Genomic DNA, 23,006 nt, shown 5'->3' on the forward strand with positions numbered 1-23,006 from the left:
CAGCTGGGACACAAAGAACAGTGCACATATGGCATGCTACTGCTTGAAGGTGCAGGATTAGCAAATTGAGCCATTGTGTGGGTTCCCCTGTGTCAGTCTCAATGCTTGCTTGTTTCCTTTGGCATAAATGACATTTTCCAAGATGTCACGGCTCCCTCTATCACATTACTAAGGTCTGTACTCAGTCATCACGCTCTCAGGAGTCTCTGCTCACCATCTAGTAAAGAAAACACTGCCTAGAATTTCATTTACTCATTCAAATATTCATTTACCTTGTTAATTACTATGGTACCCTAGCTCTCCAGGGGATTGAAAAAAAATGTCTTAATTTATCATAATTGAAAGTGTTAGACAGATTTCATGGTATAAATACTCCTGATATAGCTGATTTTCTAATTATCAGTGTGATATAATTAAAAAGAACGGCAAAGAGATACATAACCTGGTTTGGGAAAGCATGGTTTTTGAAAACATGGCTTTTGCCTACTCTTCTAGAATATAACCCCAAGGTGGACGAAACTTTGACTACTACCATATTTCAATAGACTGGCTATAGGCTGCCACAGTGAGTTGTGTGTTGCTTTATAATGTGTATACGGTAAAAACACCAGCAAACTATGTAATGTGGGTGACATATATATGGAAGTGAAAAATGTTAGAATCTAATAGGCTTGTTAGTCCTTTTGCTTTCCAAGTAGGGGAGAATTACAATAGCTTATGTGCAGCTGACTACACGTGCAGCTGTCCTCTTTTAAAGAGTCACCGGAGCCTACCTTTGAATGTTCTCTCTCAAATCTCCCTAAGAAGGTTACTGCGAATATAGACATTTAAATTTATTCTGTTTCTATTTAAATAATTTCATTTCTGTTTAGGCTACACAAGTGCATCTGTGTGTAGCTCATCGTATTGTGTACATCAAGCCTTTGGTTCATTTCTAAAATGTCCATGTCAGGCCTATCTACAATTCAAATCATGACCTTCTGTGGTTTGCATTTTAAAGCTTCTGACCTATACATTTAAAGAATTAACTCATGATTCATGGTCATGGTTTTACTGTTGTTATTTCCATGAGGGACAATACTTAATTGGGTAAAATACTCAATGTACAAACATTCAGAGTTGTCCTTTCCATGCCAAATATATGCAAATATGTTTTTCAAGTCTCTATATGTCCTTGCTGTTCATGGCCACTACTTACAACACCATTATTTTACTCACTGTAGACATGAAGCCTGAGCTGCCTCATTACCATTTCATTAAAGTATGTTTAAATATGTCTCTATAGTTGTCTCCCCGTGCAGGTTGATGGTAGAACTACAAGGTGCTGTCATTCATTCTTTGCTGATAATGACTGGTTTTCCCCTATCAGGTTTTACTACCGATGATTTTGTAACTTTATTGTTCAGTGTTAAGAAACTATTTGGTCAGATTTGTTCAGAGGAAGTCCCGTCGATTATGTTTAAAGCCTCATGTATCATAAATGAGGCAGAACTTGATTCTGTATTAGTGAGTTCCTATTTCTGTTATCCAAAGATGCATTGTTCCTTTTAAGCCCTTTTCTAGACTTTCTAACCCACAGTTTTATTTGATAGTAGTGTTGGAATTTACTCACTTAATTTTGTCCTATTAAGTTTCCCATTTAAGTGTTTTACGTAACTGTATGATATCAAGGGATGGTTAATTGTGCATAAAAGAACATTTTGAACCACATAAAGAATCCAGGATCACTTGCCCTTTTTCAAGATCATTGTGACCATGACTTCTTGTGCCACTCAGAATCTGTTGAATTGGAAATATTCCAATACTAGGAAATTATTCCCATGTCACTTTGCTAACTTCCTTTATTACCTTTTGGTTGTATGAGACCTAGTTTGGTGAAGCAGGATACACCAGATTCTGGTGCAATCAGGCCCAGCAGAGACCATTGGAATGACCATGGGCAGCAGATATTCAGATCTGCTAAGGGCAGGACACTGACGGAGGGAAGACAGACAAATTTCAGTGCTGTGTGTGCTGTATATTTTGCTTAGATCCAGCTCTTAGCACTTGATACATCATTTTTGACTTGGCGTCATCAGAGTCATATTATGATGTTGTAAATTTCTAACTTAAAAATAGCAGTAATCAGGCTGGGTATATAATCTTTATGATGTTTTTTAATTATCATAGACCCTTGGGACATATTTCTTAAATTTGGGGCATTGTTTTTAGAAAATTTCTTTATCATCATATGAATGCCATCTGTTAACCTTGGTTTTAAATTATGGCCAGAATGATTTTTTTTTATCCAAGTGCACAACAATGTTTTATTCAAGCTCAGAACATCCAAGCCTGGGTTCTTGGTTGAAAGCAGGCAGCTGGCTGACCAACTGGCCAGCCTGGACCAATACCCTTTACTGGGATTGTGGCCCCAATAGAACATTCATAGGGTTTTTATAGGGGCAGTCTACAATAGATTGAAAATGGGCAATTCACAAAAACCTGCAAGGTGAGGGGAAATACCACACATTTCCAACCTATTTTGGCTGGACAGCCCATGCCTCCAGCAACTAAGGTAAGCACCCACTTAATTACTTGGAGCCACCTGTGAGATAACCTGACTTAGGTGGGCCTTGATTCATTAAAGGTCACATAGGCCACTAAAGGTTACATAGGCCATTTGGCCTGCAAGCTCACGCAGTTTCTTAGTAGCAATGAGCCATGAGCAAAGGGTCGGGATTTTGATACTGAGGTTCTTCATTCCCTCCTCTTTCAAGTAACTGTGGGAGCCAATCATGGCTCCTAGGTCTCTATGTCTAAATCAGATTTAGGACCGGGAAGTACTGGGATTTCAGAACCATCACTTGTACTGTACTAATGTGGTCCCTAATAAAAACAAGTAATGAATTAAGAATGCAAGACGCAAAGGTTAAGTGAGTATTAGAATATTCAAGGGGCCAAGGGGAGTAGAGCTATCATACTGCAGCTTTCTCATTTTTTCATTTCACTTAATTGGCAAGTGAGATCATTTGTTTAAAATTTGCAGTAAAAACCATATTGACAAATAGTGGCAGCAGCAGAATTTCACTTTAGAAGAATAATATGTGATTTAAAACTACGTAATACTAACGGTAGAATTTGTCCTTTGTTAATGATGTGTAGTGTGCCATCCATACTTATTAGTATTGTAACTTGATCATCAATATTTTTAACTACTCGTAAAAATCCATTTAGACATTCCCTTAAATCATTTCAGGAGCAGATTCTACTTTGGATCACCTATTTAAGTAGACTTGATAATGGATGAACATCTGTTAAATGTAAGGCTTTAACAGCTATCTGTAGGGTTTTGTATGCTTTCTATTGGTAGCAACTTAAAACCTAGTTTTGGGAAAGCAAAGTAAGATTTCGTTAGCACAAAACAAAGGTTATGTTCAATTGTTACTTTGAAATATCATTGGGCATAACACTAGAAATTGAGGTACAGAAGGAAAAATATCTGTATTAAGAGTTGTAATATGCATAGACTTGAAAGGTATTATTTTGCTAAAAAAAAAAAAGGAAGAGCTACAAACATATTCCAGAGTTTACTAGGAATGTACAGTAGGATACACATGGTGTATTATTAATTTTCTGTTACAACCATATGCATGTTGTGTAATATACATGTTTCTGTTACTACCAAACCAAATTATTGTAAAATTTCCAGCTTAAAACAGCATCAGTCTATTACATTACAATTTAATATGTATGTCCTGAATCTCACTGGGCTAACATCAAAGTGTAGGGAGGGTTGCAGTCACATTCCCTTATGGAACCTCTAGGATAGAGTCCACTCCATTCGTCGTCTTTGCTGGCTCTTCCTGCCACCTGCTGTCTTAGCTTGTGGCTCTTCCTCCAGCTCTTAAGCCAGATTTTCACAAGGCATCACAATATCTCAAGGCCACTTTTCTTTTGTCACTCTTCCCTCTTTTCAAGAAACTTTGTGTTTCTTTTGGTCCATCTGGATACTTCGAAGTAAAGTCTCTCTTGCCACACAAAGTAATGATTGGCATCTAGGTAACGCTGAGGGAATATTATTCTGACAGACCTTACTGCTGTCATTTTAATTGTCCAATCATTTCCTATCTATCTCTAGAGTAGAAACAAATACCTGTACATAAAATACAAGAACCAAATATTACTTTCCAAAGGAAAAGATCTTTGCTTGGGGAACTCAAAATTAACCACTTCAAGGTTTAGAGAACCAATACAAAATGAACAAATTCAAGGCTTAGAGAGAAATTCAAGTATAATGTAGTCTTCTGAATTCTTCTGTCTTTATTTCTTCCAGAAAGTGAAAATTAGTGTATTAGGAACCATTTTCATTAAAATAAACCTAAATCTTAAATAAATGTCATTTCTTCTCAAAGAGATAATCAGAAGCTCTAGATATCCCAAAGCATATTAAAAAGGAGAAAAAGAATGTTAGCTTTCCAGTCAGGTCACTGGTAACATTCATATAGCTGATTATAATAGGATAGAAGAATATCCCATGGGCTCTATTAGATTAAACAGAGAAAGTGTGGTGAAGTAATGAAACAACAGAGGGTACAGATTAAGTTTAAGCAAATCCATAGGGAAAAATAAATATAGGGTTACATATAAGCATGAAAATAGCCAATGCTATTTCATCTGTAATAGCTGAAATTGAGAAGTGTTAAGCGACTCTGATCTGTTGAAAGAATTCATGAACCAGGACCAGAAAGTTTCATTCTGTCTTTGATTTGTTATTGTACAGTGTTAACATGACCAGTTTGATTCATTCATGTCTGTAATGTCATAGATTGGAGAATGCGTATGCTCTTTTTACTCTGATTACTCTAAAAGCACAAAAACAAAGGCACTGTTGGGTATTTTCCTCTAGTGTAAATAATTTTTAGAAGGCAGGCTTTCAACTGTCACATTCCTGATTGTCTGTAATTCACACCAATACTGCACTCCGTGATGGTTTCATTGAAAGGGCTGTCATGTTTTATGGGGACTCAGCCTACCTGTTCTTTTAGCAGCAGCTGGTGGAACAGCCATGCTGTGCCAGTGACTTATTCACAGGAGGCAGGTCAGTCTTTCGAAATCATGGATTGTTTCAAATGAGAGAGAAACGTGTGAAGACAGGTAGATGTCAAGGACAGTGCTGAAGGCAAGGAACATGCTTGCTTGGGTATTCCCTGCAGCTAGTATTGTTGAAAAGGATAGCAACTTAATGAAGCATGGGATACTAAATGCGTTAATAAGCTAAAGGAGGGTTCCATTCATTCCTCTGTGTATTCGACTTGCTCCTGTTACTACTTTTCTTAAGAATGGACTAAAACTTAGAGGGATTCTGGTCCAACAATGACCTTTGAAGTTGATAATTAATTTGAAAGAATTATTAGGACATATTTCTTAAGCTCAGAATGTAGGGTGGTCATAGTAAAAAGCAGAGTTAACCATTTATCAAGATAATTAAGAAGATTCATTAAATGTTGTTCAAGAGCAGGCACCCAGTTACTGGTATGGCAATATCATTATATGAAAGAGAATTATTTGCTTATTAAGATGTATTAGTAAACATTTTACATTTTGATTATGCAAATTTTTAGACTCAGGCTAAATTATAAAAAGGAATGCCATGGACCTACATGTACACAGTACCCACCTATAAAATTAACTTATAACTTAGTGCCATCACTTCTTTTTTTTTTTTTTAAAGATTTATTTTTATTATTTTTTATTGGAAAGGCGGATATACAGAGAGGAGATACAGAGAGGAAGATCTTCCGTCCGATGATTCATTCCCCAAGTGAGTGCAGCGGGCCATACTATGCCGATCCGAAGCCAGGAGCCTCTTCCAGGTCTCCCACGCGGGTGCAGGGTCCCAAAGCTTTGGGCCGTCCTCGACTGCTTTCCCGGGCCACAGGCAGGGAGCTGGAAGGGAAGCGGGGCTGCCGGGATCAGAACCGGCGCCCACATGGGATCCCGGGCGTGCAAGGCGAGGACCTTAACCACTTGCGCCACCGCGCCAGGCCCGTGCCATCACTTGTAAATCTATCCACATCCAATTCTGCTCCCTAGTAGATTTGGAAGTAAATTCATGTGTCTCATTTTCTCCATAAGTTTTATATTACATATATGTTAAAGGCTCTTGTAAACAGAACCTATTTTACTCCTAAAAAATGATCACTGTTACTACTTTAAAAGTAACAAATAACCAGTATTAGATTTCTGCACTATAACTTCTAAATATATTTAAACAGGTGGCTGATCAAATCAGAAGACACAAAGTCACTATATTTGTTTGACTTGACGTCTTTAATCAGTCTCTTGTTAATTTTTCTCACAATTTCTACTTCTGGAGAATCCACATTTCTTGTCCAGTAGATGTTCTCAGACTCCGTGTTTTAGTACTTGCACTCTGATGGCAATGATAGCTGTTCTTCCTGCTCCTGCAATTCCTGAAACTGATAGTTACACTGAAAAGACTTGCTCAGAGTCAAGTTTACTTTTGGACATAACCACTTTATAAATGTGCCTTCTTGCTTTCACCACATTGAGAACAGCAAATGTCTGGGCCTTTTTCTAGGGTGACATTAGTGACCATGGGTAAGCATTGGGTGCTTAGATAAGTGTCATTTCACGGGACTTGCTTCTCAGGAAACAGTAGCATTCTATGTGTAACTAGGATCATTTTTTTCTTATTATTTTCTCATGTAACAATATATCCCTCAATCCATTGCTTTTCCGTCTTTGGATTTCTTGCTACAATTATTTAAAAATAATTTGCCCAGCTCTAGAAAAATATACATTTAACATGAAAAATGAATTGCAGTAATTTATAAAAAAAAAACAACTTAGGGAAAGCTGGAAATTAAGTAAGTAATTTCAAGTAAGTGTTTATGACCTGGTGTAATGGTTCAATTGACTAATCCTCTACCTCAAAGCACCAGCATCCCAGATGGGTGCCGGTTCATGTCCCAGCTATTTTACTTCTGATGCAGCTCCCTGCTTGTGGCCTGGGAAAGCAGCAGAGCATAGGCCAAAGCCCTGAAATCCTGCAGATTTCAAGGAGAGGAGAGACAGAAAAAATTCTTCCATCCATTGATTTATCCCCCAGATGGTCAAAATGGCTGGAGCTGAGCAGGTCCAACGTCAGGAGCCAAGAGCTTCTTCTGGGTCTTCCACATAGGTTTAAGGTACCAAGGACTTGGGGGCATCTTCCACTGCTTTCTCAGACCATAAGCAGGAAGCTAAATGGGAAGGGAAGAAGTCAGGACATGAACCGGTACCCTTATGGGATGCAGGTCCTTGAAGGTGGAGGAATAGCCAATTGAGCTATCATGCTGGACATTTAAAAGCATCATTTTGAACCTTTGTTGTTAGAAATTGACTTCTTTGAACACTAAATCTTACATGCTGTAATTCTCATTACTTTGTAAAATAAAATGTATCATACACACAAGTTAGATGACCTACTAGAAACTTAATCTTTTAAAAATGAAACCATTATGTAGACAACTATTTTCTATGTGAAGCTCACAGACAGTAATGAGAGGGGAAAGAGGTAGAAATTGTCTCTGGGTAGCAATTAGATCACTTAGAGTTCTCATGAGAGAACGTGAATGAAGATGTGGAAGGATATTTGGAAATAATAAAGCACCATATATATGCGGGTTTGTAATGTGTAAACTTTTAGGAGGTTGAGATTCAGTGGCTCTGTGTCATGACGCGTCATATGTTGACCTGGCTCCTTTAACCATGTATAAGTGACCCCAAAGTCTCAGAAAAATCTCCAAAACGCAGTGTTTTTGGTAGCCTTTTCCTCTATATCTTGTTTCTTCTGAGGAGAAATTAGGTTCTAGAAGTTACAGAAGCAGATACTTGTTTGAAATCTCCAGAAATGTGTATACTAGGAATTTGAAATTGATGTCAGACTTACTGCCATTGGTTCTATGTGAGCTACAATGAACAATTCTATCTACAATGAACAAAGGTTCTAGATTAGTTTTCCCAGCTGTGAAGCCTCCTTTTCCTCTAGTGGTATGCAAATAGAATCTATCTTAGCCGTAATAGCAACAAAGACCTAAAAGCAAACCATTGTTGATGTGATCATGGAATGTTGTTACTTTGGAACTTCTTCGGCGTTCTTCAGAAAGACCCTGTATTCTAGTTCACACGGAACGAGATCAAGTTTTTAACACACAGCTTACTTTAGAAGAAGCACCTGTTTTTATTCTGCAACAAGTGAAGCAGTTACAAGACTTTTGTTAGGCCATATGCAAATGAGTTCCAAATGGATTATGAAATAGAAAGTTTCCTTAGAGTAAAATTTCTGATGTTTAGTATTTTAAGTTACCTTGAGTCTTACAGAGACCAACTAAAATTGCAAAAAGTGTTATATGAGCCAATCTTCATGTAGTACATATATATGTTTGGTTCATTGATTCTTCTTGGTGTTTAGTATTCTTTTAATGAGTCTGTTGGATTTCCTTGATGCAAATCCTACCAGGTTGGAGTTTTATTCATCTGGAAATACAATGTTACTACTAGATTTCAAGAACATCATACTAAAAATACAAGACATAGTTAATGAATGGTGCATAGATAGCCTTAGATAGTCCTGTCAAAGCCATTGAAAATCTGAAATATCTAGAAATTCACTGTTAAAATATTCATGTTTCTCATGGCTTGCCGTGATAGCCCAGTGGCTAAAAGTCCTCACATTGAATGTGCCACAATCCCATATGGTCACTGGTTCTAATTCTGGCAGCCCCACTTCCCATCCAGCTTCCTGCCTGTGGTCTAGGAAAGCAGTTGAGGATGGCCCAAAGCCTTGGGACCCTGCATCCTTGTGAGAGACTTGGAAGAGGCTCCAGGCTCCCGGCTTCATATTGGCTCAGCTCTAACCTTTGAGGCTGCTTGGGAAGTGAACCTTTGGGCAAGAGATCTTCCTCTCTGTATATCTGACTTTCTAATAAAAATAAATAAATCTTAAATAAAAATAAAGTTTTTTTCATGTTTTTCTGAAGTCTTCAATGAATGCCTCCACTATTCATTGTCTTTTTAATAGTTCTATTTATAACATGTTACAAGTCTGTTCAAAGCACTACATGTCATGCAACTTAATTACTTTTGCATGGAATTGAAATAATACATAAAACAGAGGGATTCTTTTTTGCCTTTAATATTCTGTCAGCCAAAGACTGTGTTCCCATGTCACTTAATGTTACTGCTCTATTAAAATACAGAAGGAGACATTTGAAGTTTTTAGAACATTTTAAATGTATTAATTAGCTGTTAATTCACAGCCCAAACAGAAGGACCTAAATCATAAATCCACATTGTAGCTTCAAGGTTTTTTGTCTTTCAGTAGTTGCTGATTCAGCTACTTCCTGAACAAGATTCTTTATCCAAAATCTCAGTGTATCCTTGAGAAGCTGTGATATCTAATACATTTTTGCTTTTCTCTTTGTTTCTTATATTAAAAATCTTGACATATAATTTTTTTGGAGGAAAAATTTTAACTTAAGATATTTACACATATTGTCCCTTTCAAAGAGAACACTGGGTTTGTACTCATTGTGTTGTTGCATCTCCCATGGTTTGAGTTTGGGGAAAAAAATGAAAATAGAGGACAAACAAGTACAAATATTTTGTATAGTACATAAACTTAATAGAATGATCACCCAAGAGTTGTATTCCTTCTTTGCTGAAAGTGATAAAATTTGCTAACATTGACTGGGGTTCAAGTTCTAATGAATAGGAAAGACAAGTTTTAAACTGGTAGCAATAACATTGATGTATAATACAGTGAATTTGGTTATTGTACTAAATCTAATCATGCTGGATTCCTGCCATTTCAAAAAAAATTACAGCAAAAACTGCAGTATCTTTTGAGATGTAAAAGCTGAAATCCTTGTCCTCTGGGTGTTTTGTGACTTATTTTCCTTCTTTGTCAATTTAAGATTTTGCCAGGGATACTTTGGGATTTCCAACAATGAAATCAAAGAACAAGTATTTCATACTTTGTAGCTGAGACTGTTCTATCCCTGAATTCTGAGAGTAATCTGTTGGTATGTGGTTTAGTGGATTTTTTCAATAAATCAGCTTCATGTAATCAATTACTGCACACACACTATTTAAACAACTAAGTCACGGAGAACAATGCACCAAAAATACAGAATAAAGTGCATTTTGATAGAGTATGTCCCACTAACCAGTTCTTGGTTCCTTGCTTTGATGTTATAGTTTTGGGTATTTCAAAAAATGAAAATTCTTCATTAATGAAGCAGCATAGCAGGTGTTGTACAAAAGTAAAATCTCAGGTCTCTCTCAGTGTGGCTCTCCTACTTGACAACCGGAGGTAGCAGCTTCTCTTGTGTTTGTGTTTTTCATTCCCTGAATGTCTAAGGGTATTCAAGTTTGTGAAAGCATGGAAAGAGGTGTTTTTGTACCTGCACTTAAACACATGTTTGTACATGTAAATTCATTGATATTTCCTGAGTGGTTAAAGTACAGAAAAACCGCATGCTTTTATGATTCCCTAATGTAGTGGGGTTAATTGTAACTTTTGAAAGAGGGGCAGAATTTGGAAAGTTCAGAAGTAGTGATTTAGCAGCAAGTGCAGAGGCACTTGTGTTGTAAGCACTAGCCTTTCTACAGCAGTGTCTAACGAGCAAACCCCAGCCTTTATTTCAGTTACTTCAGAGCTGCAACTTCCTAGAGTGTGCATACAAGGCTCACGTTCTACAGGATCCAAGGGGAACAATGTTAGAAACATTTGTGTTATTTCCTGTGTGTCAATTTTTCATATTTATGAATCCAGTCTCCGAGATCTTATCAGGAGACCTGAAACTCCCTTCAACCACACTATTGCCAACCATTCTCTAAGTTGTACCCCAACCACCACAAACTTAGAGCTGTCAAATTTTCCATATCTGACAGCAGTTACTAATGAAACAACATTACTTTATCAATACTGTACTTCTTTCATTATTATAATATGCAATTAATTCAATGATGACAGGACAGTCACATGACCAGTTTGTATGTATCCTTCTAAGACATGGCACACATAACATACAATGGCACTCAGTGACATTTAAGCATTAATATTTTGGATTTCAGAATGATGTTGTTAGACACACACATATGCAATCTCAGAAAATGCCTAGAATATGTATTTTTAGGTCTTTGAATTTTATGCAGATTTCTTTTTCTGGGTGATAGTTGGCAGACAAAGAGAGATCATCCAATGTAAGATCATGAGTGACAGCGCAGACTGAACCAGGAGATGGGAACTCTATCTGTGTTTTCCACATGACTGGCCATTGCATCACCCTGTCACCACTGGTTAGCAAGAAGCAAAAGTCAGGAGTAGAAGCAGTGATCAAATCGGCCGAGGCATTCTCAAATGGGATATGAACATCTCAGCCTGTCTTCACCATTACCTTCAACACCTGAGTTTCTGCACATTTTTAATGTTATTATTATTATTTCCTTTTGTTTGAAAAGGCAGGAATTCAGTATCTCCCTCAGTTGTCACTATGCTCCCTTGTAATACCAATGCTTCTTTGTTTCTTCTCATGTCTTCCCCACCCAGTTTCTTAGCACATTATTTATTTATAAAGAGAAGATAATGTAATACTTCATTTAATGTGTTTCTAATTTCACTCAGTTATCTCTGCGTCACCAAACTGTCTTCTGTGCTGGTTTCTGTTCTAGGGCATAGAATATATAGTTACTGGTTATGGGCTACCAAATTATTTGCCACACCCTTTCTGTACATTATCTCTTTCAATCTACATTTTATCTCAGTGGTATGCTTCTGATTTTAAAGCATGAAAAAAAGAAAATAGTTGGAAATGTAATCTTTTCACATTTATATAAATGCTAGGATCATGTAACAGGAATATAATTCTAAAGCCCTATGTTGTTACTGCTGCACCATACAAATTCCATCTTAGTAATATTTTGGTGAGATTTAAGTGATATAAGTAGACATGCTTTGTAAGAAGCACTGTTTATATAGGAAATTTTACATGAGTTTTTTTTTTGAAGTCAAACATTAAGGTGAATAATCTGTGCATAATAAGCATTTTAGGTGATGATGATAACAACAGGACTTTGATAAGCAAAATGTTGCAATGTGGGGCTGACACTAGTGTAGCAGGCCGAGCCTCTATGGAGCTGGTATCCAGTTGGTCGCCTGGAAATCCTGTGGGAAACCTGGAGGAGCTCCTGGTTTGCAGCCATTTAGAGAGTGAACTAATGGGTAGAAGCTTTTTCTGTCTCTCCTTCACTCTGTAACTCTGCCTTTCAAAATAAAAAGAAAGTAAGTCACCAAAAAATGCTGCCACTAAAATCTGGTCTTAGCCAGTATTATGCTCAAAACCATGACTGTCAATATGAAGCATTTTTTCTTGGCAAAAAGTTAAATATGTACACATGGTAATTAGATTGTTTTGGAAAACATTATAGGTTATAAAATAACAATCTTTACTGTTTAGCATTATATTTGACATGAAAAGGATCCTTAAAACATTTATGAAAGATTTGTATTATAAGGATACTGTATGTAAATTTCAAATTGTTCTGGTTGCAAACTTTTTGATTGTGCTTTCTGTAGTGTTTTTTTAAAAGCCACTTTGGAGATTGGTGAGAATACTTTGAGATTTTAAATATGGTGTTGTTATTTCTCCAGATCTTCCAGATTGCGTATGTGATTGTGAAAGCAGCTAACTCCCCTCGGCCTGGAAACTGGATTTTGGAGCGTTCGCTTGATGATGTTGAATACAAGCCGTGGCAGTACCACGCTGTGACGGACACAGAGTGCCTAACCCTCTACAACATTTATCCCCGCACTGGCCCACCCTCGTATGCCAAAGACGACGAGGTTATCTGCACTTCATTTTATTCCAAGATTCATCCCTTAGAAAATGGAGAGGTAAGATGAGAAAGTACACCACTGTAGTACAGATAAGATGATGAAAAAGGCCAGGCAGAAAGATTTGAATATATCAGTAATTAATGTCAGGGAGATTTTAAAATTGGATTATGCAGAGGTACATTTTAATGAGTTCTTAACTTAAAAAGTGAAGTGATTAGAGTTTTATCTATCTTCGTGTCTCTCATCTCCCCTGAAGATCAGAGACAGGAAATGAGGTTAAGTTGGAAAGTCAATGATTCAATTTCCTTATGAAGAAATTTTACAGACAATGAGGATTCTAATGATTAGAGAAGAATTGGAGCCCTTAAAGAATACCTTAGGTTTGTGTGGGCTCTTTTCAGAAGATGGAGACAAAAGAGCTGAACTTGTAAAGAAATGGAATCTTTGTGAAGTTCTGAAGTGAAAGAACACCTGTTGGTCCCTGGATGCTGTTCTGTGTTATCCTACGGGGCTCCAATGAGGCTTGTGATTGTGGCTCAGGCTGTCCTGAATGGAGGTGTGCCAACCTGGTTCTATGCTAATTAGAATATATCCTGCTCATCTGGAGTAGTTTGTATTCACTCATTTATTTTAGGGGGGAGGGGGACGTTGTGGTTAGCATTTTGGATACATTCATTGATTTTTTTTAACATTCATTGATTTGTAAGTCACAAATGTGAACTATGCCTTTAAAGTTTCTAGTCATAGGCTCTTGCTCTAGTTACTAAATGTCTTTGAGCGTCAGTTTCATCTCATATACTGCAAAAATAGTACAATTTCTTATCTCATATGCTTGTCAAAAAGATGAAATGAATTCTATAAAAACATTAAGATATTATTGACATGCACATCAAGTGCTCTTTTAAAGGTTTCTTGTAATCATAATAATTATTAATGATTAATAATAATTATTATTATTAAACTGCCAAATAGTGGACACTTCACTTAGTTATTCTGATTTTGGCATTTCTATATTTCCTGAACAGCTCCCCATTTAATGTATGTGACTGAACCTTCTTTAATGCTACCTGCTTATACTCATGTCTGATACCATCTTAGTAGTCTACACGTCTGAGCCTAGTGTCATCTTCTACATTTCCATTTTTGGAGAACTCATTCACATTCTTTCGTATTTGCTGTAGCTAATGTGGCTTTTCATTTAAACAGTTCTGGAAGGAATTTAGGCTCCTGATAGGAATCTGTCACATTTCTTTTTGGCAGTATTATCTTATGGGCAGATACCAGTGCATCAACATATTTCATATTCCCTGTTTAGAAATACTGATTTGGGGGAAAAGATTCCCAGTGGTGCTGTCAGCAGAAATTTCAGGCTGCTAGATGGCAAGGAGTCCAAAGGAGTGTCAAACAGCTGTTCTGCCTGCTGAGTGCTCGGTGATACCCAATTCCTGGGCAGTTTGTCCTGAGGAGGTAGGATTAGGGACTGAGAGTATATCGGTGTATAATTTTGATTCTTTTTCTCCTGGATAGAGTGCTTACCCTGGATAAATAATTCTATGATGTGTTCAAAGCTGTTCTGATCCCCTTTATTTATTTTGTTTTATTTATTTTTTATTGGAAAGTCAGAAATACAGAGAGGAGGAGAGACAGAAAGGAAGATATTCCATCCATCGATTCACTCCCCAACTGGCTGCAAGGGCTGGGGCTGTGCCAGTTCAAAGCCAGGAGCCCAGTGCCTCTTTCTGGTCTTCTACACAGGTGCAGGGACCGAAGGCTTTGGGCCGTCCTTGACTGCTTTTCCAGGCCACAGCAGGGAGCTGGATGGGAAGAGGGCTGCTGGGACGTGTATGAGCACCCATATGGGGTTCCAGTGTGTGGAAGATGAGGACTTTAGCTGCTAGGCTGCCTCAACGTGCCCTGTACCCTTTTATTAATTCATAAGTTGGTTGAACAGTGTAAAAATACAGCCAGGTATATGTGTCATGAAGAACTTGCATGCAAATCTATATCCACATCCTCCCTGTTCGGAATGTAGCTCTCCATCCTACAGGTTCTATCAGTTTGCCAATGTGAACCTGAACATGAATGTGTTTCTCCCGCTGACGCTTGTTTCCACTACCAGATCTCATTCACTAAAAATCACCTAACAGTGCTTCTGCCAATTGATTCTACTTCATGGGAATTTTATTGGAGTCTGTAGAGGAGAAGTGGGTGAAGAAAGAGAATAGCTCAGAATGTTAGAAATAGAATAATAGGACTTAAGAATCAGAATTAAATCCAGATTGCTGTGACATGCTGAGCCCAGTACCAGCTTTTGGAGGCTTCAGGAAAAACTAAAGCAGATGGAAGATTTCCTTCCTGCCCTGATCCCATTCTGCCTTTCAAAAACATGTATACACATGTAGTATTTTTTAAAGATTTATTTTATTTTTATTGGAAAGTCAGATATTCAGAAAGGAGGAGGTTGAGAGAGAGGAATACCCTCTGTGTGAAGATCTACTCCCCAAGCAGCCACAATGGCTGGAACTGCTCCCATCCGACGCCAGGAGCCCAGAGCTTCCTCTGGGTCTCCCACATGGGTAGAGGGTCCCAAGGCCTTGTGTTGTCCTTTACTGCTTTCCCGGGCCATAAGCAGGGAGCTGGATGGGAAGAGGAGCCACCAGGACCAGAACCGGTGCCCACATGGGATGCCGGTGTGTGCAAGCCAATGACCCCAGCTGCTGGGCTACTGTGCTGGACCCACATACATCTTATTTTTTTAAATTAAGTTCCTTTGCTACACCAGCCACCTTTCTGGTCACTTAGCAGCTGTGACCTTGGATTTTGCAACCTGTAACATTTTTCTAATGTTGCACTGAGTTCTGTGAGAAATACTACTCCAGGTTATACCTTTTTATTTTCTTGAATAGATTTCCTTTCATTTTGATGTATCTTCATTGTGAATTTTTTACACACTTTAAGAAATAATTAAGCCAATAACTCTACAAAAAATACTTCTTCATACTGTTTCCTCTGTAATTCCAATTTGAAATACCTTGCAATTTCTTATTGCATACACTAAATATCTTATACTTTGTAGCTTTCATCCGTTTGTTTTTATTGTTATTCCAGCTATTTCCTTTTGGCCTACTTCTAATTCTTTAATTCTCTCCTCAGCTATGCAAAATCTAAACTGATTAACAGAAATATTAATGTTAATCTGTACTTCATATTCTAGTTTTATTAGGTTCATTTTCAAATAGGTTGAAAGTTACAAATTCAATATTAAAATGTTATATTGACTTTAAAATTTTAACTGACCAATATATCTTATAAAATTTCAGTGTTTTATTGTATTTTTTTCTTCTGTAGGCACACAGGAAACATATTTAATGGTTGTCAGTTGATGATTCTAATATCTGGCTCTTATATTTCATTGTTTCATCTGTAGATTCTTTTCCATTTTACATCCTCATTTGCCTGTGCAACAGAGTTCTATTTGACAAAGTATGTGTAGAACTACTTGGTAGTATTTTTGCATTAATATTCTGTGATGATTCAACTAGATATGAGAAATCTTAATCACTTTAAATTAATGGGAAGCATTCAAATTTCTGGGTCTTCAGACAATTCGAAAGTGCAATTTCACTCAGTGATAACTTCATCCATTCTCGTATCCCCCTGTTCTTGAGCTGCCTACGTCTGGAGTCTAAGCCAGTGTGTGTGGGATTTACCAAAGTCCCATCCATAAACGTCCTGGAATTCAACTTTTTCTTCCTAATGCAGCAAGGCTGTCAGTTGCACTGTCAGTTGCACTGCTTTGCCTTTCAGCCCTGTCTGGGAAGAAAAAAGCCCACGGGACAGCGTACCAATCACATCCCTAAACATCTTCCTTCTCTTTGAAGTTGACACGGTTATTGTTTAATCTTCCTGTTAACTCATAGATGGTTTATTCAGTTTGTCAAAATGTTCATTGAGATTATTGGCCCTAATGATCTAATCTGCAAAGAGAGGCGAAGTTGTGTTTTCATTTAAAAAAAGAAGACGATGACTAAGAAGCTTTACGTAAGTGTAAGGAGTGTTTAGAAATATCCACAGCATGTTTGCTCAGCCTTATTGTAAGGATAGCATAGAGCAACACTATATTGGTGCGAACAAAAAGTTAGTGTTGGTATCCTGCCATTAACCACAGATGGTATTCAAGTTCTGTTACTTTTGTTATTTGAAATTCAACTCTGTTATTTAATAGTATTTAGTCATGTTTTTTTTCCAGTCCCTCTGAGCGTTTCAAAAGATACTTAGCAGATATCTAGACATATTTTGTAGCCTATTGCTTAATTTAGGTTTGCTGATATTTTCTCACAATTAAGCGGTTTCTGGGTTTGCAGAAAGAACACCACAAAATAAACAGCTTTATCTTGACATCATTTGTCTGTTTTACTATTCACATATCTTCTGTGAGTTTCCTTTCTATTGCTTGATTTACACTTCCAGATTCACTTTAAGTTTGGACAACAGCTTCCAAATATGTCTAATATGTATTCTTGCCTAAGAGTTGACTGATCCCTTTTTTCCAATCCTATGCGATATTCTTTGGAAACAAATTTAAGTCAGAGATAAGAATAGTTAGGATATATTAAGGACCAACCATGAAGTGAAGAATTATGATAAAATTTTCAGTTACATTAAACATTTAGGTTTAAGCATATAACAATAAAAGAAAATATCTGTGTAATGACTAAATCTACTGAGTGGAAAGTTGTGTTTTTTTTTTTTTTTTGTCAGTTGACTACAGAATTTTGAAGGCATTGTACCAAAACTTTTATGACATCCTAAAGTGCTATATTTCAGTAAGAATTGTATCATTTTTGAGCTGAAGTTTGCCCTTGGTCAGTTCTTCATTGATCTGTCGAATGGTCCCCTAGGCTTGACTTCTGTGTCTGCATCAAACATTCTCCGTTGCTTATCTCCCATGCTATCACTGGAGAGCGTACAGTTTTTTTTTTCCTTCTTGTCTTTTTTTGGTTATTTGTTTTTCATTCATTTACTTTTTAAGATTACTTACATTTCATTTTGTGACACAGTTTCATAGGCTCTGGGATTCCCCCAACCCCTCCCGGTACCCTTCCCCCATGGTGGATTCCTCTTTGCTTTTAACTGCATCATCTCTGATTATTTCTTTAGTTTTTTTCTGTTGTTCCAGTCATCCCAACTCACATTCTCTACAATTTGGCTTGACCCCCATACTCCACTCCAGGTTGCCCGCAAGAAATCAATAGATGTTAAGAATGACTCTAAGGTTTATACCTAGTTCTAGAGAAAGCTACTACCCAGAGAGAGAGCAATACTACCCTGTGGCATCTGTGCTTGACCTCTAAAGAAGGGAAGCTGACTGAGCTTTGAGATTATCCCAGGGCTCCCAGGCAGGGCCTGGCAAAGGAGGCAAAGGGAGGACAGTGGAAGGATAGCCCTGTGTGTTGTTGTGCAGGCAGTAATCAGGAGGCTTGAGTGGGTTCCTGAGAAGGGCTCCATCTTACAAAAGCAATTTTGTATCATCAATCGCAAGAGGACTCAGCTGGACCCATGCTTTCTCCTGCTGAGCTTCCTAGTAGGAACTACAGGATAAGAAGTAACAAACCTCAGGGGCCTCCACTCCGTGGGACCAGCCACAGAGGAGGGCACTGGCGTGGAGGACAGCTACCTAGAGAACCTTCTCCAGAGCTGCTAAGGTAGCTATCAACACCTACAGTCACGGCCCAAGTGCTGCCTCTGCTAAGTTGCTCCATTTGCTCTTATGAGCTTCTAGAAGAAAAAAACCAAATAAAGCCAACAACAACAACAACAACAACAACAACAAAACCCTGCCACTTGAAAGCACCACTGAGCATTCATTTTGAGGGTTTGGAAGAACTACTTGCTTGACTAGAGCTTTTAATTCAGTAGATTTAGGAGGGCAAGGAAAGCAGGTTTATATTTCAAAGCAAGTTTCCTTGTAGGTCTGATATAACTATTACTGATTTATTGTTCAGATATTTCCAGTCTTCTCAAACCCTGGAGGAGAACAGGGAATCAGTTATCTTGGAAAAAGGCATCACTCATTGTAACTATTTCTGACTGGAGAAAGGGACTACATTTTTTCCACTGGCAAACTTGATAGAATGTACTGTGTCGAATCTCTGGCTGGTCCTGAATTGAATAAATAAATTTTGAACTATCACTAGGTTATCAAATGTTGCAAGGAGGGTGAAAGAGGAATCGTATCCATCACTTTGGAGAGGATCAGCTTTGTAGTTAGCATTGCTATGGGGATCGTGAAATTAAAATTTGTAAAAGTGTTTTTTCTTTATATGAGATTTTTTTCTTTTCTATGACTAGGATTGCTACTTTGAATTTTTGTCTTATTGATTGTCACGTGACTGATAACTAAATAGTCATGGTTACCACATGATTTTGCTACAATTTCCTCTGACAGAAGCCCTTCAGTTATTTACATATGGTTTTTCTCTCTTACTTTCCCCAATCCTTTCCACTCCGCTGGAACACACCCCTCTGGTGCTTGGATTCAGTTTGAATCTGGTTTTGAAGGAAGACAGGCTTACCTAAAAATCTCTAGAAGAACCATCATTAATTCTTTGAGACACATTTTCTTGTAAACTCTATGCAGTCTCTTGACACTATTTTGATTTCCTATGTGACAAAATTTTTATATGCCGACTTGTATTTTTTTTTTCTTTTTCTTTTCATCACCTGAGTTTATGATATCCTTAAAACTGCCAATTTTGGAGAAGGAAGAAACACACCTAGTACTATATTACAAATGCTTTCAAGATCCTTATTTGATTTAACATTGTTACAAATTTACCAAGATTTTGGGTGTGAGTCTGTGTACAGATGAGAAAGTAGCCTTTTGAATTACCTTGGAATTGACATTTGAAAATAAGCTTGCCTTCTCTGTGCTTTATTCATTTATTTGATCAATAGGATATGTGATCACAAAGACCTCAATGACAGTAAGCCAGCTACATTTATCCCCCAGTTCAGCCTGGTAAATAACACTGTTAGCTATTCTGAAAGGTCCCTCTCGAATTTCTCCCTTCAGTGTCATATCACAAAAGCAACGGCAACACACAAGGTCCACGGACAAACAGTTCTTCCCAAGACAGTCATCTTAATGTATGTGGCTATTTGCTAAATGACTTGTAGGTCTTTTTACTATTGAAGCTCTTTAAACAAGTTATTCTGTTGCAATTTCATTGCATGAAATGGGAGAACCTTGAAGAAATACGTTTAGCTCATGACATAGCTGGTGTAAGTTTCATTCCAAGAAGAATTTCAAAACACAAATCCACTTTGGTTTTAATAAGAATCACATTACAGGAGATCTGATAGAAACTGTATAAAAAGGATTTTAGAAAATGACTTTGCTGAAATATTTGTACCTAATGTGGCACTGCTATTTGAATTTAACATCTTTCCGAGTATGCTTATAGAATGAGGTATTGATTTTCACTTCTTTCTAGGCATGGTTATGGAATGGATCTGCTCCTGTGGGTGTCCCGGGAGCCTCCCAGATTTAAACAGGGCAATGATAAATTGTTCGGGTCTAAGTTTTCAACAGGAACATTTAAAGAACAGAAACTATTGATTCTATGTGGGGGGTTGGTGTTAGGAGAAATGAGAAGAATTAAGTCAATAGACTATTCTTACAAATGAACAACAGAACTCAAGTTGTGTGGCCAAAATACACTTGGAATTCCAGAACTTTGGGAGCAGTGCAGTAGCCTAGTGGCTAAGGTCCTTGCCTTGCATGTGCTGGAATCCCATATGGGTTCCAGTTTTAATCCTGGAAGCCTCAAGTCTCATCCAGCTTCATGCTGTGGCTTAGGAAAGCAGTCAAGGACGGCCCAAAGCCTTGGGACCCTGCACCCATGTGGGAGACGGGAAAGAGGCCTCTTGCTCCTGGCTTCATACTGGTTCAGCTCCAGCCATTGCAGCCACTTGGGGATTGAATCATTAGATGGAGAGTCTTTGTCTCTCCTACATTCCATGTGTCTGACTTTCCAAGAAAAAATATTTTTTTAAAAAAGAACTTCAGAACTTCCCAAGTATCTTAAGCTATACACGTGTCAGTTTTTTAAGCACGAAATTTGATTGCCCTACCTAGAATGTCTCTTAGTATTAGAAATTCTTATCCTTTTGTTGAAAAAGAGTACACTGCTATGCTAAAATTAGTTGCTTTTATTTCAATAGCATGGTTTTTCAAATAAATTTCCAATGCTCTAATTTACATATATCCAATTTCATAATAAATTTGTGCCAAAATAAATATAAACTTGCAAAATTTTTGAAATTGGATGTCAGACCCAACGCTGAATTTTCTTGTTTCACCTACTTTGTGACTTTTCTTCAAATCTCTGATATAAAAAAATTTCAACAGCAATTTTTATTTTTCAGGACAAATAAAACATTTTTTCAAACATTTCATCTTTGACCTTTGCTAAAAATTATTATCACCTTGCAAAAAAAAACCACTATAAATAAGTCAATATTATATACACTATTTACTTTAACTTATGCACTCTGAAGTGTTTATTTTCACTGGAGCATTGAAGAGTTAGGCAAAGTAGCATTTAACTTTGCTGCCACCTTACAGTAAAATATATTTAAGAAAAACAAGATTTTCTTGGTTCATGCACTTCATCATAGGAAGTCTACATTAAGGTTGCATGAACCAAGATTTTTTAATTGCAGTCAGTAATTTGGGCCCAAGTTCAAAAACATGTTGAGATCACAAAAATACAGAGGAAGAACAATATTTGCTGCAGAAACTGGAGAATTTAGTAGAACACTACTAAGTGTGCTAGATATTATTAGAAGCCTTTAACAATGTCAAAATTCATCTTACAGCATTTAAAAATTGGGTCTAAAGTCTGGCATAAACGTGCCATAATGAAATGGCAAGTCACAAAGGTTTGATGGCTCCTAAATTTTAGTTCCCACTATCTAAGATTTTCTGTTCAAGTGTGAGTCCCAAGCAAAGAGAGGGTTCCAGGTAATAAAATGTTGAGTTTGTTGTCAAAAACATTTGTACTAACCATCTTATCTATGATGCTTTGTGAGTTACAAATCATTTTGCCACACAGATTTCTGGCTAACAATCACCAAAGCCTTGGAGGTGCGTGCTGCCAATGTTTTTAAGGTTTGTTTTGTTTTACTTGACAACTCAGCATTAGAAAGAAAGAGAGAGAAAGAGAGAGAAAGAGGGAGATCATCTATGTACCTGGTTTACTCTCCAAATGTCAGGAATGAACAGAGCTGAACTGGCCTGAAACTGCAAGCCAGGCACTTATTCCAGGTTTCCCAAGTAGGTGCAGAGGCCCAAGGACCTGAGCCATCCTCCACTATTTTCCAGGTTGTATGCAGGAAGCTGGTTTGTATAGCAAAGCAGCTGGATCATGAACTGTTGCCGATATGGGAACTTATACAGAAGAAAACAAAATAACTTCATTGAGGTCATGAATCTCTAGTCTAGATTCTGTGCACATATTTGGGTGGTGAATCTCATAATCATGCTTCTTAAACTGAACTCAGATCCAATCAGCCATCTTCAAATGTATCTTTTCACTGGTCACAGGGTGTGGGTATCACCGTGTGGAAAATTCAGTGCCCTCCACCCTATCTATTGTGCAAAACCTTAGCTTGTGGCAGTTAATCAGCGTCAGGAAAGATAACATACTATTATCTTTATTGCTGAAGTATACTTGAAAATAGAACAAAGTTTCTTGCACTAGTTTAAAATGCATTTCTTATCCTTAGGGAAACTGTTTCAACACTTGAGCTATCATCAAAAGTCCTTGAGAAAAATAACTCAGGACTGGAATGGTTATGATTACACTCTACAAGCAAATTTAAAAAGATATCGGGAGCTGCCCTATCAGGTTCCCTGCTAAGGAATGAATCTTGGAAAAAACCTGTGAATAGTTCTAGCCCGGGAGATGTGTACTGTTTTGCACCAAAGCTGACTGACTGCAGTCAAATATTTTCTCTGGAAATATGGAAATAAATAACTTTGCTGAGTTCTGCAACCTGGGAAGTGCATAAGATATGTAATTGAAATTGTAATCATGGGTAGACAAAATTCTATGAT

The 23,006-nt window shown here is 37.5% G+C and overlaps 1 protein-coding gene across 1 annotated transcript in view; it reads left to right on the forward strand.

Annotated features, from left to right (window-relative positions):
• LAMA2 (laminin subunit alpha 2) overlaps window positions 1-23,006 on the forward strand; it is a 421,382-nt gene that overhangs the window by 20,555 nt on the left and 377,821 nt on the right. Inside the window, exon 4 of the mRNA XM_040965651.1 lies at window positions 12,698-12,940. Coding sequence (XP_040821585.1) covers window positions 12,698-12,940 — 243 coding nt within the window. The remainder of the gene's footprint in view (window positions 1-12,697; window positions 12,941-23,006) is intronic.

Source organism: Ochotona curzoniae, unplaced genomic scaffold, assembly GCF_017591425.1.
Source record: "Ochotona curzoniae isolate NIBS_2020 unplaced genomic scaffold, NIBS_Ocur_1.0 scaffold_3890, whole genome shotgun sequence".
In the NCBI taxonomy this organism is placed as follows: domain Eukaryota; kingdom Metazoa; phylum Chordata; class Mammalia; order Lagomorpha; family Ochotonidae; genus Ochotona; species Ochotona curzoniae.